Source organism: Ictidomys tridecemlineatus, chromosome 8, assembly GCF_052094955.1.
Source record: "Ictidomys tridecemlineatus isolate mIctTri1 chromosome 8, mIctTri1.hap1, whole genome shotgun sequence".
Lineage (NCBI taxonomy): Eukaryota > Metazoa > Chordata > Mammalia > Rodentia > Sciuridae > Ictidomys > Ictidomys tridecemlineatus.
Genome location: NC_135484.1, coordinates 54,101,303 through 54,117,423, shown reverse-complemented (window position 1 = coordinate 54,117,423; position 16,121 = coordinate 54,101,303). Strand labels below are relative to the sequence as shown.

The 16,121-nt window shown below is 41.4% G+C and overlaps 1 protein-coding gene across 7 annotated transcripts in view; it reads left to right on the top strand.

Moving 5' to 3' along the window:
- Nucleotides 1–16,121, top strand: part of LOC101969599 (uncharacterized) — a 171,852-nt gene that overhangs the window by 83,548 nt on the left and 72,183 nt on the right. For all 7 annotated transcript variants that reach the window (XM_040283177.2, XM_078019519.1, XM_021729725.3 and 4 more), the window contains 7 exons: nucleotides 1,263–1,463; nucleotides 2,331–2,452; nucleotides 6,137–6,365; nucleotides 9,532–9,734; nucleotides 11,878–12,033; nucleotides 14,113–14,206; nucleotides 14,909–15,043. In XM_040283177.2, the coding sequence (XP_040139111.2) occupies nucleotides 1,263–1,463; nucleotides 2,331–2,452; nucleotides 6,137–6,365; nucleotides 9,532–9,734; nucleotides 11,878–12,033; nucleotides 14,113–14,206; nucleotides 14,909–15,043 (1,140 nt within the window). The remainder of the gene's footprint in view (nucleotides 1–1,262; nucleotides 1,464–2,330; nucleotides 2,453–6,136; nucleotides 6,366–9,531; nucleotides 9,735–11,877; nucleotides 12,034–14,112; nucleotides 14,207–14,908; nucleotides 15,044–16,121) is intronic.

Sequence of the window (16,121 nt, the reverse complement as noted above, 5' to 3'; positions counted from 1 at the left end):
TAGTCTCCTTTGGAGCTTTCCTTTTCATATCAAGGCTGATCCAAAGTTCCTTAGATTAATATTTCCCCAAAAAAGTATTTCCTAAAAATCAGGCACTAAATAGAGTACCTCAGGCTGTCCCTACTTGAGCCTTGGCATTGAGTCCTCAGACACTGGGCATCTCTTAATAGAGAACGCTTGGATTCCCGGTGGGCTGTTCATTCCAGAATGTTGAACTCCCCAACATGGTGGAGGAAACGCTTTCTCCTCTCCCCTCTTATAGTCAGTGCCTGGGCCCTGAAAATCACACTGTGTCTGCACATGGAGGCCTTCTGAAAAAAGAAGTGAAAATTCAAATACACAGCTGGAGGACTTCTATACCATTTTAACAAGAGCAATGAATTATGAAGATGAAACTAGATAAGAGGCCAGGAGCAATGGTGCACCCCTGTCATCCAGCAACTAGGGAGGCTGAAGCCTGAGGATCATAAGTTTGAGGCCAGCCTGAGCAACTTAGAAAGACCCTGTCTCAAAATAAAAGAAAACAAAACAAAAACACCAAGGACTGGAGATGTGACTCAGTAGTAAAGTGCCCCAGGTTCAATCCCCAGTATCAGACAGGAAAGAAGAGAAGAAAGAAAAAAAGAAAGACAGACAGACAGGTAGGCTTCTAGGAGTGGTAAACTTTTGGTGAAGTACCTTAGAACACATGGTCTTGTTGGAGCTTACCATTATTGCAGAATTATTTTGTTAAATATATAACCTGCCCCCTTTTATTTGTGGAAATCAGGGAGGAAGGGACAGAAGCCAAAGGTTGAACTCAGCTGGTTCAAAGCAGGTGTTCTGACGGGCGTGGTGGTGCATGCTGGTAATCCCAGCAACTTGGGAAGCTGAGTCAGGAGGATGGAAAATTCAAAGCCAGACTCAGCAACTTAATGAAGCCTTAAGCAACTTAAAAAGACCCTGTTTCAAAATAAAAAATAAAAAGTTTTGGGGATGTGGCTCAATGGTTAAGCTTCCCTGAGTTCAATCCCTGGTATCAGAGGGCGAGGGGAGCATATGTTCTTTCCCTTTCCTCCCTGACTTGGTTTACAGATTTACTCACTACATCGGCTTGTGTTGATGCTGCATCTGTCCACACCAGGGCCACAGGCTATTCCTATGTTCAGAGCTGTGTCTCTCCTCCTGAGGCCCTGGGACTTGCCAAAGCCCCAGGAGGAGATTCCCCTTTTGCTGGCCCATAGGGGTCTTCTGCTCTTTCCTGACTGTCCACCTGTTTTTAGCTTCTTGATAGTTACTTTGAAGCCTACCAGCACACGTTGGACCCTGAGGAAAGGTTTGCCTTAGCACAAGCGATGACTGACATTATGCATCGGCGCCCCAAATTTGATCTTGGCCACCCTTATTTCATTAAGGCCTACCAAGACGAATGCACCTGCCTGAGGCTTCACCTGCAGCTAATAAAGGGCATCCTCAACCGTCAGGTGAGTAGGGTTTTAAATATTGCATATGAAAAGGGAAGATGGAAAACATGAACCGGAAGATAATGTTTTCCTTTCATTGCTGCTGCAGAATCTGGGCTTTCTAGCACGTTTGTTTGTAAACTCATTTGCATTGCTGAATTCCAAGCATAACTCAGGTTTTTAATTTTTTTGGTTTTTGCGGTACCAGGGATGAAACCAGCAGCACTCTAACACTAAGCTTCATTCCCAATCCCGCCTTTTTTTTTTTTTTTTTTTTTGCATGGAGAGACCCAGTCTTGCTAAGTTGCTTAAGGCCTCATTAAATTGCCCAGGCTAGCTTCAAACTTTCCATCCTTCTGCCTCAGCCTCCCTAGTCACTGGGATTATAGGCATATCCAAAATGCCTGGCATAATTAGGGTCTTACAGGGTGGTCTTCAATCCTATTTACTGTTAATTAGGTGCCTCAGTTTTCATGAGATCATAGAGCTTATCAATGCAGAAATAACTAATGATACATCTTTTTCAAGACATATAATATGGTGTCTCTTTAAAATTTTTGTGACTATTTTTAGGACACCGAAAGATATGATCCCATTGTACATCCTCTAGGGAAAAGCTGGGCATGAAGCAAGCAGGAAACAAAGGGTAGAATTTTTTCCAAATTGTGAAATATTTGACGTAAAGAAGTTTTTCTTTTGCCTCTGAACCATGGTTGCCTGTGCTTTCCTTGGCTTGGACGGAGAGACCAGAATGTCTCATTGCAATGAAAATTAGTCAAATGATAAAGAGACACAAAAGGATGTTGTTCTTCTCCTGTGAAGGCTCATAACTCACATCCACAGGAAAGTCTAACTCTTCTCATTGTGGCGCTTTATGCTACATTTTAGATGGAGTGCCAGCGGGAGTATGTCCAGAGGCTCTGGCGAGATGATCATCCAGATGATCGCAAAAAATTCGGACTTCCCCTTAACATCATTTGTAAGCAACTTATTTCCATCAACAACAGCTGGTAAGTTGGTGTTGTCTTTACATTTTGCATTTAACGTAGATTAATGAAGGGCATAATGTTAAATCTACTCCTCTAGGAAGCACCTCTCAGGTATTTGAAGAGATGAGAAATATATGTATAAAAGCCACAGAAGCAGAGAAATGCAAATCAAAACCACCCTAAGATACCATCTCACTCCAGTAAGATTGGCAGCCATTATGAAGTCAAACAACAATAAGTGCTGGCAAGGATGTGGGGAAAAGGGTACACTTGTACATTGCTGGTGGGACTGCAAATTGGTGCAGCCAATACGGAAAACAGTATGGAGATTCCTGGGAAAGCTGGGAATGGAACCACCATTTGACCCAGCTATTGCCCTTCTCGGACTATTCCCTGAGGACCTTAAAAGAGCGTACTATAGGGATACTGCCACATCAATGATCATAGCAGCACAATTCACAATAGCTAGACTGTGGAACCAACCTAGATGCCCTTTAATAGATGAATGGATAAAAAAAATGTGGCATTTATACACAATGGAGTATTACGCAGCACTAAAAAATGACAAAATCATGGAATTTGCAGGGAAATGGATGGCATTAGAGCAGATTATGCTAAGTAAAGCTAGCCAAGCCCTAAAAAACAAATGCCAAATGTCTTCTTTGATTTAAGGAGAGCAACTAAGAACTGAGCAGGGAGGAAGAGCATGAGGAAAAGATTAACATAAAACAGAGGCGAGTGGTGGGAGGGAAAGGGAGAGAGAAGGGAAATTGCATGGAAACAGAAGGAAACCCTCAACGTTATATGAAATCACATATAAGAGGTTGTGAGGGGAAAGGGGGGGGGAAACAAGGGAGAGAACTGAACAACAACAGATGAGGTAGAGAGGGAAGATGGGAAGGGAGGGGAGGGAAGGGGGGATAGTAGGGGATAGGAAAGGTAGCAGAATACAACAGTCACTAATATGGCATTATGTAAAAATGTGAATGTGTAACTGATGTGATTCTGCAATTTGTATTTGGGGTAAAAATGGGAGTTCATGACTCACTTGAATCAAATGTATGAAAGATGATATGTCATGAGCTTTGTAATGTTTTGAACAACCAATAAAAAAATAAAATAAAATAAAATAAAAGCCACAGAAGAGGTATTCCCTTGAATATTGAATGTCCCTTTGCTTTGTAAATAATAAAGACTAGGTAGCTGGGATTTAAGCAGATCACTGGGTGCAGAATCACCATTCCCTTGTAAAGTCCTTGGGAAAAGGCAGCTGCTTTTGAAATGCACATAAGCCTACATATCTGACTTGGATGTGCTTGAAAGTTTTTCAAAAGGAATTTTTCTCTTCTAACAAGTGTCACTGCAGAGACCTCTGAACTTACCCCATTTTAAAAAAATTATTTCTTCTTTTTAGGTATACATGACAATAGAATGTATTTTCACATATTATACATACATGGAGTATAACTCCCCATTCTTGCAGTTGTACATGGTGTGCAGTTACACTAGTCATATATTCATATATTAACATAGGAAAGTTATGTCCAATTCATTCTACCATATTTTCTATTCTCATCCCCCCTCCCTTTCCTTCATTCCCCTCTATCTAATCCACTGAACTTGTATTCTTTCCCTCCTCCCCTTATTGTATGTCAGCACATCTAAATATCAGAGAGAACATTTGGCCTTTGTATTTTGGGGGTTGACTTATTTCATTTAGCAAGATAGCTTCAGTTCCAACCATTTACTGGTAAATGCCATAATTTCATTCCTCTTTATGGCTGAGTAATATTCTATTGTGTATATATACCACATTTTCTTAATCCATTCATCTGTTGAAGGGCACCTAGATTGTTGGTTTCATAGTTTGGCTATTATAAATTGAGCTGCTATAGCTGGGTGCGGTGGTGCATGCCTGTAATCCCAACAGTTCAGGAAGCTGAGTCAGGAGGATCGCAAGTTCAAAACCAGCCTCAGCAATGTTGAGGTGCTTGGCAAATCAGTGAGACCCTGGGGATGTGGCTCAGTGGTTGAGTGCTCCTGAGTTCAATACTGAGGACCAAATAAATAAATAAATAAATAAATACATAAATAAATAAATAGAGCTGCTATAAACACTGATGTGGCTGTGTCACTGTAGGATGCTGATTTTAAGTCCTTTGGGTATATACCAAGGAGTGGAATAACTAGGTCAAATGGTGAATCCATTCCGAGTTTTCTGAGGAATCTCCATACTGCTTTCCAGAGTAGTTGCATCAACTTTCAGTCCCACCACATCCTTGCCAACATTTACTGTGAACTCACTAAGGCAGAGTTCAGTTTCCTGAGACTTCTCAGAGAGGGTGCACATTCTGTCTCCTCCTCCCTATGACTCTTCCCTCTCTCCTCCTGCCCTCCAGTCTTTGAGGGTAAAGGGAACTGGGAAGTGGGTGTCAAGTTGCAAGTTGACCTGTGTATCCATAGATCAAAGTCTCTCCACTGCCTTCAAATGGGTGGAGAAATTGTCTAGCGTCTCTCAACATCCAACAAAGACTTGTTGCACCAGGCAGTGTGCCAGGACCTGGGGACACAGCTGTGAGCACAGGCATAGCCCTAGGCTCCTGGGAGGTGTCTATAGGAATGACAGAGTTGATGTAAGAAATTGCCATAATGGGCTATGGTATCATCTTGGGCACAGGCACAGTACTGAGGGAATTAATAGCTGAGGTTCTAACCTCGTTTCTTCAGAAACAGCCCTGGGAGCTTCGGATGCAAAACTCTGCCTTTTCTCCCTAGTACTTTTTCAGGACTGATATCTTCACTGTAATGAACTTGAGACTCCAGCTGTGTATACAGCTTGCTATGGTGAGAATCTACCATTCAGGAAATGATTTTTGGCTAAGGTTATATGGATACTAAAACCTGTCAGAATCATCTCAGATGCAAATGCTACTTGTCTGATGAGGATCCTTTCTGGATTTGGGGCTCTTTCTTAAGATCCAGGACTAAGGAGAATTCCATTTGTATGAGTTTAAAGGAAAACATTTAAGTCCTTCGGTTCTATGTAAATGTCTTGTCCTAGAGCCTTTATTTCCAAAGTAATAATAACTCACAGATAAGCATTTTATTGTTTCTGGCCTCTGTTTCTGAAATATAACATTCTTGCCACAAGTATGAATAATTCCAGCAGTTGAATAAAAATGTTTAAAATTGTCTTTGTCCATTAACATTTTTGGCAGGGGAAGATAAAAATTCAAGTGAAAAAGAAAAACTTATAACCATGAAAATTATTTTTAAATTTTATTTTGTTTTCAGATATCTGACTAGATATTGATGACTGAATGGCTGACAGTTTTGACATCTTTTATTCTGAGATGGCTTTCACTATGTAGCCCAGGCTGGTTTTGCACTCCTGGATTCAAGTGATCCTCCTTCCTCAGCCTTCCAAGTCCTGGGTCTATCCGTGCACGAAACAGCACCAGGATCATACATAATCTTCTTCTTTTAGAGCTTTTAGAATACATGTCTATTTCTTTCCCTTTTAAAGGGTACCTGTTAAAGCAAAGAACATATATGTAACCCTGGATGGGCCTCTGAGGTCCCTCTGGATTCCTAGTTCTTTATAATGCTCTGGATCTATAGAAGCTATATCATTAGTCTTTAAAAATCTAAAATTCAAATATCTTTGTTGCATAAGATTACCATTCAGTTTTCCTCTTCTTTCAGCCCAGATTTGAAAAACGTTTATTTGTTGGAGTTCCACCCTTCCCTCGGCCTGGCAGGGTTGGTCCCCAAAGCCCTGGAGCACCTGTTCAGTGAGGCCTGCCGCACCTGCAGGCCCACATCACCCAGTGGCCTCGCCTCGCTGGAGCAACACATCCTGCAACTGGCTCTGAACCTGTGGCTCGCACCAACCAAGCCCGAGAACTGGTACAGCGAACAGCTCCAGAAAGATGTGGGTTCCTTCTGCAGGGGGTAGTTTGGGTTCTTGGCAAGAGAACACTTCCTTCCAGATGTTACTGTTTAGCTCTGTTTTTCTGCTTGGCTCTATACCCTTCTTTTTGGCCAGAGATGGATCACAGTGCTAGGCCTTGCCAATAATTTTATGTGATTTTCTTTTTTTGGTCTAAGTTTCTAGTTTATAAGACTGCTGCTACAATTAAAATTAAAAAGGAGATTATGTAGGTATGGGAAAATATTTTCTGGTTTATTATTTACAACAAAACATGTTTTTATTAAAAATTACATATTTTCTTCTAAGACTCTTCCTAGAATTTGCTCTGTTTGTCTTGAGTCAAACTCTGGTGGAGGAGAGAGAATACTGAGTTTTTGGACTTCAGTTGAGTCCTATCATTAACCTGCTGAATCTGGGCAACTATTTTAGGCTTTCTGAGCCCTACTTTTCTTGAAATTTTATGTTTGTATATTTGGGGAGAAATTAACAGAGGTAAGCTGGATGACCTTGAAAGTCCTTTTTTCTAATGCCCAGTGATTCTAACTGTGGCCTAATGATTTATATGGTATCCTTAGTTGGATTTTAATCTCTTTCTTTCTTTTCTTTTATATTAAGTCTATCAAGATTGAGCCTGGGTTTCCAATTTGATGTTACTCTGTGGGGCACTTGCTATATGATAGAAAAAAACATCTGCTCCATGCTTCTGTCTTATCTTCTTATCCTCCCCCTCCCAAACTAAGACTTGATGTGATTTAAAATTGATTAGATAATATAAAATAATATAAAATTAAAGAGAATTTAGCAGAAGAGGGAAAACAAAATTTAACCACTCAAATACATTCAATATTTTTCTGAGTTCATGTATTTTTCACATGCCTGTTTGACATAGTTACAAACATATCTTTCATACACTGTTATCTTCTATTTTTCTTAGTGAATATTATACTATACATTTTCCTGTGTTACTAACTAGTCTTTTCACTCACTTTTATGACCACATCGTTCCCTTACATGATGAATTATAACCACTCTACCCATTTCCCTACTGATGGGCATTTGAGTTTTTCATCATTATTAAAAATACTAAGAAGTACATCTTTATGCTTAAGGATTTTTCCGAATTTTGAACTGATTCCTTTGATAGATTCTTGGAAGTGGAATTGCTGAAATGAAATTTAAATCTTTAAATGCAAATTGGCAGATTATTTCCTGAAAGAGCTGTGCCAACTTATGTTGCTACCAACAGAGGGCCAGTTCAGCTATAGCTCACAAGGCCGGATTTGGTGAAAACATACAATGCATGTGCTCATCTAACCTAAACGTAAAATGGCAATATGCTTTTAATTTACATTGCAATTTATTGAGATTATTTTTTCAAATGTTTGGTTATTAGTTATAATCTTTGCGACATTTCTGTTCTTTGTTGATTTTTCTGTTGAAATCCTAATGCCATTCCTATCCACTTACATGAGCTTTTCTATCATATGTCTATCATATTTTCTGCAAGTATTTCCCCCATTTGTCTTTTAACAGAAAATTTTTATTTTCATTTAGTCAAATCTGTTGATCATTTCCTTTGTGATTTCCTCTATCCTTCTAGACGCAGTGAGAAAATCTTCCTCCAGATGTTTCAAATTTTCTTATTTTATTCTAATTTTAAAGGTTTGCTTTTGTTTTTAAAATATTTAACTCCTTTAATATTTCACTCAAGTGTGTGTGTGTGTGTGTAAAGTATGAATCAAAATTGAGTTTTTCTTCAAATTATCAGCCATTTATTCTACTATCATTTACTGAAGATTCTTTCTACATTGTCTTATGGTGCTGTTTTTTTAATATATTTCAAATTTTCTCATAAATCATAATGAATACCTGGGATATCTGTCTAGTCTCCTATTGATGTATTATTATTATTATTATTAGTAGTAGTAGTAGTAGTAGTAGTAGTACCAGAAACTGAACCTAGGGCCTTGCAAATGATAGGCAAGTGCTCTATCTTCTGAGTGACACCCCCAGCCCTTAATAATCATTTTTGAAACGTGTTCAAATCTGTACTTAGAAATGCTAAATATTCAGCCAGATTTTTTTTGTATTAGGTTAGAAAGTGGGGGAAGTGTTACTCCCAGAAGACATGCAAGAATTTAATACTGTCTTAGGTATCCTGCTAGAAGACATCAAGGGTCTAGGAAAGGCATCCTTGAGTACACACATCCTTTGGCAGAGAAGTAGGTAGATGAGGAAGCTGGTGAACCTTGGGGGACCAAACCAGGAAAGGCAGATAGAGAGTCCCCAAACTTAGTCCTTGTTGGGGGTGGTACTTTAGGGGACAACAGAGATGTCAGAGCAGAGTTACCCATGAGGGAAGCACCACATGGCATTAAAGGACGTTTTGTGACTTCACAGATTACCCAGGGCCAGCTCTAAGTATGGGGAGGGAGTCCTGTGAGGACCGTTGGGTGTCCTGTCAAACCGTTGGACACGGCATTAGGAAGCTCAGTTTCCTCCAGATACCCCTGGGCTTGGTATAGAGGGGAGGAGAAGAGAGAGATTACTGAGTTATGTTTTAATTATAAGCACTAGATTATGGTAAGACATCAAGTGACAGGCTCCATACATGGGAAAAATATGGAACTAGAGAATCGGATGCCAACGTGTATGAGTGCTGTCGTATTCTGGAAAGCGTCAATGTTGATTCCTTGTTGGCAAAGGTGGATAATGGTGTCTGTGGTGCCTAATTCCTGGGGTGGGAGAGTGTCTGGCAAAAATAAAAATGAGTTAATATGTGTGTAAATACTTGAAATTTTGAAACTGCAATTAGAGGGATTTATAAAAAATTCTTGGCCACCAAAATAATTTTTAAGATCAGGGACTTATTTTTCTATTTAGATTATTGTTGTCTTTATTTAGACTGAAAACATTTACAATAATGATAACAGCAAATGTCTTTGTGTATGTTAACACAGCCCTATTAGGTAGTCATTATCTGGTAGTATCTAGTAGATATTGTTATTATTTTTATCCCTACTTTACAGAGATGGTATCAGGGCTGGGACTTGAGCTCAGGAAATCTGGACCCAGAGTCCATGCAATGACAGCATTTCAAAAAATATATATATATGAAGTCTTTTGTGTGTGTGTGTGTTTTGAAAGGTACTTTGCATTCTTTCAGCTGTTTTCAGCTAGAGTGATGGGAGATCCCTTTCTCGTGGAGGAGACAGGCCTGCTTGCACTCACATCCGCAGCAGACGAAGGACAGAAACAGGGCCAACAGCCTCACATGCTGCTCCTGGAGACATTTTCCAAACTTCTGGAACTCCTGACTCTCCGCCACCGTCTGATCGCAATGAGTCTTGAGAGTGCACACCTAGCTCGGTTAGTAGGGGGGCCAAGGAGCCAGGTGAGAGGTGAGACGTGAGCATTACGGCAAAATGAGGGGAATGAATGACAGGACCCCCGGGCCTCCCCATCTATAAGCCTTGCCCCAGAGTGAGTTTTCTAATTGGTTAAAGTGATCACTTAGCATGTTCTAAACCTCACCTGCATGTACATCTCTGACCACTCAACTAGCTAAGTCCTCCCAGTGGCCCCTAGGTTTCCTTTCTATTCAGCACATGACTTTTTTTTTTTTTTTTTTTTTGTACTGGTAATTGAACTCAGGGGCATTCGACTACTGAACCACACTCTCGGCCCTATTTTGTATTTTATTTAAAGACAGGGTCTCACTGAGTTGCTTAGGACCTCACAGTTGCTGAGGCTGGCTTTGAACTCACGATCCTCCTGCCTCAGCTTCCCAAGCTGCTGGGATTACAGACATGCGCCGCCGTACCCATCCGTAGCACATGACTTTTTAATTGATGTTTAATACTGGTTTACTAGTTTTTCTGCTAGCATCTGTTCCCTGAATGCAAAAAGCCCTGTCCACGTTGTTTACCATGATATCCCATTACCTGGTCTCTTAGTCTGTTTTGTGCTGCTATAACAGAGTGTCTGAGACTGGGGAATTTTTAAAGAATGGAGATTTATTTCTCCTGGTTCTGGAGGTTGGGAAGTTCAAAGTTGAGAGGCTACATCTGCATCTGATGAGGGCCTTTTTTTTTTTTGGTACCAGGAATTGAACCCATGGGTGTTTAACCACCTAACCACATCCCCAGCCCTTTTAAAAAATATTTTATTTAGAGACAGAATCTCACTGAATTGCTTAGGTCCTTGCTAAGTTGCTGAGGCTGGCAACTTATCATGATCCTCCTGCCTCAGCCTCCCAAGCAGCTGGGATTACAGACGTGCACCACCATGCCAGGCATCTTTTTAAAACAATTAAAATATATATATATATATGTATGTATATATATATATATGTGAATGACAGTAGAGTGTGTTTTGACATGTTATACATACACGGAGTATAACTTCCCATTTTTGTGGTTGTACATGATTTGGAGTTACGCTGGTCATATACTCATATGAACTCCATTTTTTTCTTTCTTTTTAAAAATTTGTTCGTCTTAGATATACATGTCAGTAGACATATTTATGTAAACATGGAGTGTATCTTATTCTAATTGGAATCCCAGTCTTGTGGTTGTACATAATATGGAGACTGATTGTGGTGTATTCATATATGTACATCAGAAGGTTGTGCCAGGTTCATTCCACTGTCCCCCTTGATCTCACACACTTATTCTCCAGAACTCTGAGACAATATATTTCTGTTGTTTAAGCTACTAAGCACTTTGTGTGTTTCTGTGGCACTTCATTACAGCAACCTGAGCAGACTGACACAGGTGCCAATTGAACTTCCGGCATCAACTTCTCAAGATGAGAAATGTGTGAGAACAGGGGTATGGAGACTGGGAGAACATTGTAGACATGTAAGGCTGAGATGCCAGAGGGCCACCTGGCATCTGCCACACTGCAAGCCATGGAAACCTGGGACTGGGGCTGAGAGTTGAGTCAAGTTAGACATGGGAGTCACAGAGTCTTATCCAAGGGTGTGATATTAGGGCCTGGGGTTGGATCGTCGGCTCAAGGAGGGGATGCAGTAAATGAGAAGGGAGTCAGGTCTTGAACTCAGGAAACACCAGAATTTGAAAATGAGGAAGATTGGGCAGGAGCAGGAGCACGGTGATCTTGGATCTGGGACAGCACAGATGTTCTTTAAGGACAGGGTAGAGAGGCCAGCCAGGAACCGCATGCGAGAAAATGGTGAATGTTGAATGGGGAGTGACATTGGTGACCTCGTGAGGGCTCTGGAGACAGAAACCAACCTGGAGGAAATGAGAGTGATGGAAGTGCCCAAGCGAATCTCCTTCTACTTTGACTGTGTTCTGCAGCCCACAGTGGTCACAGCAAGAGCAGAATGCAAGGCCTTGGGGCTCATTCACTTCTCACACTGTATTTGGCCAACTTTTGTTTGACTTTTTGCTTTTGTGCTTTTTTAAGTGTCTTGGTTTTATTATGGTTACTTTCCTTCAGGAGAAAATATTAACCCATGGCCTTGGCTCTCCTTTGCTTTTAGGCACTATAAGGAATTGGCTGAGGAGATGGGGTTTGAAGAGTTCCATTTATATCTGAGGCCCGTTCACTTTGAATGTGCATCACCCAGGGACAAGGTGGACCGGCCACCTCCTGCCTTTATAACATCTCTGCTGGAGCACAGTGGTCGGCTAGACAGGTGAGCCTGGGAGGGCCGGAGTGAAAAAAAAAATTACTATAATGGTGGAATAAACAACCAGTGGGAACAAATTATTTCACCCATGGACAAACAAGATGAATTGCACTTCTAAGTTCTCTTTCTTATGCCCCATCTGCCATGTCAAGCACATTGCCAGAAATAAACCCCGTTTATCAGCTATAGACCTTGAATCTACTGAGTTGGGGGAAGGAATCTTCTCCCTTCTACAGAAGCAGCCTTTAATGTGTGGGGAGGAGAAACTTCTGCCTCTCTCTTCTTGCCTTCTCTGCTAGTCTGCCCTTTCCCCTGGGGTCCCAGCTGTCTCCCTGGAGGTTTATGGTATTGGCTCTGCCCCAGGGAAGGCAAAGGTGACTCCCAGGAGGGAATCACTCTAGTTTTGCTAATGTGGATCACTGCTCTAATTATAACTCTGATATGCTGACATGCTAAAGGACTCCTCAGCGTGTGGCTGGAACAAAAAGGGTTAGGATGGTAGAATACAATACCCCCAGATTACCCAAGGCACTGTGGAAATTTTGGACTGGATAAGTCTTCGTTGGGGGAGGGAGACATCCTGTGTGTCTTAGATAGTTTAGGAGCCTGCCTGACTTCCACCCTCTAGATGACAGTAGTACCCCCACCACATACTCTATCCTCCCCAAACCCCCACCCTTTGGCTCTTCCTGACAATCAAAGATGTCTCCAGACATTGCCAAATAATGCTGTGGAGGCAAATCTCCCTGACTCTATTTTGTCACTAGTTAAACCAAACCCAGAATGCACTGACGATACAGAGCTATGCCACGGAAGCCAAGGCAGGAAGTGTGGTCAGACTCAGGTCTCCAACTGACAAAAGTCAAGTCAGAAGCCAGGCTATCTACCGGTTCCTCAAGGGCCTTCTGCTCTGAAAATAGGAGACCTTTTTGTTCAGCTGGAGTCCACCAATCAGCACAAATTGCCTGAATGTGCTGTACTCTGGTCAGGTGGTGATTGGTCCTCCAGTGATGATCCAGAGATGCTACAAGACAAGAGGAGCCTTCTGAATCACCAGGGGGGAGGTGCATGCATCTAGAACACTTGTGTCTTGAGTTTGTATTATGTTATCTATGTTAATTCCCTGAAGCCATCACTTTGGAGGGCCACTGTAACAACCGCATAAGCCAGATATGAGAACAGTGACTTCCGTTTTAAAAAGCACATTTATGCACACTACCCTGTTTCGTATTTCCATGACCCTATGAGATGAGCAATATCCTCATATTTACAGGAGGAAACAAAAATTGACTGATATTAAATTACCCAACAAAATCTCATAGTTATAGACAATAGACCATGTCCCAAGATGAAAATGTGACTGCAGAGAATATTTGGGTGACTTTTGGAACCACAAGAGAGTGAGAATTAGACAACATTTAGGGTGTGTTCCAAGGAGGAAGTCAGCAAGGTGTCCTGAGCAGGTGCGGTCAAGAAGGTGGGAGCAAAATAGGAGGGATCAGGAGAAAAGAATTTCAAACATGGAATGGTTACCACCACCGAACTGCAGAGTAAGGACTGAAAAGACTCCAGAGGCCTTACAGGTTTTTGTTTTGGTTTTTTGGACCAGGAATTGAACTCAGGGACACTCAATCACTGAGACACACCCAGCCCTATTTTGTATTTTATTTAGAGACAGGGTCTCACTGAGTTGCTTAGGGCCTCGTTGTTGCAGAGGCTGGCTTTGAACTCACGATCCTCCTCCCTCAGCCTCCTGAGCCACTGGGTTTATAGGTGTGCACCACTGCACCTGGTGAGCCCTTCCAGTTTTAAGGTTGAAATATCTTATATAAAACCCGCAATTGCTGGTGCTGCTGATGTTCCAGATCTGATCTCATGCCATTTGTGCCATCCGAAGGGGCATCTCCTGACACATACTATGTCACATCAAAACACTTGAATCGAAGTGTGAAATATGATATGTCAAGAACTATGTAATGTCTTGAACAACCAACAATAAAAATTTTTTAAAAATTAAAAAAATAAAACCATATGGTACCTATTAAAAAAAATTTTAAAAAAACAACCTCATATTTCTTCTTGCAGATATTCTCCCACTACACTTGCCTTAGCCATCTCTGAGGTGGATGATAACCAAGTTGGCAAATTTAGTTTTTATACGAAAGAAGCCATCCTTAAGGTCAGTTATTTATTTATTTTTTCCAAAAGAAACTGAAGCAAAATAAAGAATTTGCTTATGTGTTTTTTAAATCAATATTTAATTCACATATATTGACTTCCATTTTTAAGAAATGCTTTACTTCAATGGTAATAACAATGGTATCACCTTGTCCTTGTGCGCATTGACCTGGTTTGAACCATGTAGACTGTAACACTCGTATAATGGCTTCTTTAGATAGAAAAAAGAAACACATGTAGAGGGCCATCTTTGCATCAGGCTTTTAAAATATACACTTATTATTTGGAGTTTTTATACGACCTTTTTAAACTGGATGGATTTCCCCCGCCCCAACAGTTGGATTTCTTTGCTTCTCTATGTGTTTTTGGATTTTTCTTTTCTTTTCTTTTACCATGGATCTAATCTTGGCTCACCAGAGCCCACCACTGTACTTCATCAGAGCCTGCCCATCCTCTCCTGACCACTGGAGAAACCTCATGGTGTCCCGGTACAGGGCAAACCAGGCCTAAGGACTGCCTTGCTGGGATGAAATGCTGTTGGGGAAAGAGCAGATTCAGTCTCGTGGCTGAGGAACAAGGATCCCAGCTCATCCTGCAGTTAATTCATACATGAATTTATGTGTTGAATAAGTGATGATCTCAACCTTTAACTTCGCCGATTTGTGGAAGCAATTCCTAATGCCTTTCACATTTTCTTCCTCAGCTCTTGTCCCAGTCTGGAGTGGAAAATATGCAAGTGACCCTCGCATGTCAAGCCGCTCAGAAAAATGCTTTGATGGTGGCAGTTCAACAAGCATCCCTCTATCACAGGACAGTGGGCTGTCCTGCTGAGGTCAAGGTCAGCCTACATAATGCAGAAGCCAGACTCACGCTGCCGCTATCACCAGCTCCCCCTTCTTTCCCTCCCCCATCCCTCCTTCTTAGTATGTTGGTGATTGGTTATAGTGAAAGTCAATGTCCATTGGTTATGTCCAGTGAGGTGATGTAATTGCAGCTGGACATGTTCTTTCCTTTCCTTCCTCCTTTCCTCCCTTTCCCCTCTCAGTCCCTTTTTTCCTCTTTCCTCTCTGTATAGGACAAACAAACTTAGATTCAGTTTCTCATCCTATATACTCACAAGACAAATCACCCTGTGACCTCAAAAGGTGTGGGGACTTCTCCCCACCAGCAAGCAAGCAATGAATTCTGCAGAGGACGCCAGCTGGGCATCCTCTCATTCAATTCAGTTCTGACACCTTCTACCTGAATGTAGCATCAGATCCCACAGGTGAGGGCTCAGTCCTAAGACTGCTCCCATTTCAGATCCAGTCACAAGTCTGGACCAACAGAACTTCTGGCTGACTGGCTACAAACTGGGGTTCCCACAACCACATTCCCAAGTTTGAGTACATTATGCCTGCTTCCCTCCACCTTCTGAGTTTCAAGTATTTCTTTTGCCAGTTGGATCCTTATCACCTAGATTCTTTTTTTTCTTTCTTTTTTATTTCCTGTACTGGGAATTGAACCCAGGAGACTTTACCACTGAGCAACATCCCCAGCCCTTTTAATTGTTTATTTTGAGACAGGGTCTCACTAAGTTGCTTATGGCCTTGCTAAGTTGCTGAGGCTGGCCTCAAACTTGTGATCCTCCTGCCTCAGGCTCCCAAGTCACTGGGATTACAGGCATGCACCATGTGCTGGGCCCTACCTGTAGGGTATATTCTTGATTCATTTGCTCCCAACTCTTCCGAGACCTTGCTTCATAAGTATGGCGAGTGGTGCTATTAATAATTATTCAGAGGTGGATTGTCTTTAAATGCAAGCATATATTTGATAACGCCAATCATCAAATATAAACAATTAATGCAAAAAGTGTTGGGTGTGCGGGAGCACCTCAACTAGCATTCAAAGCACACTAATTAAACACTATAAGCAAA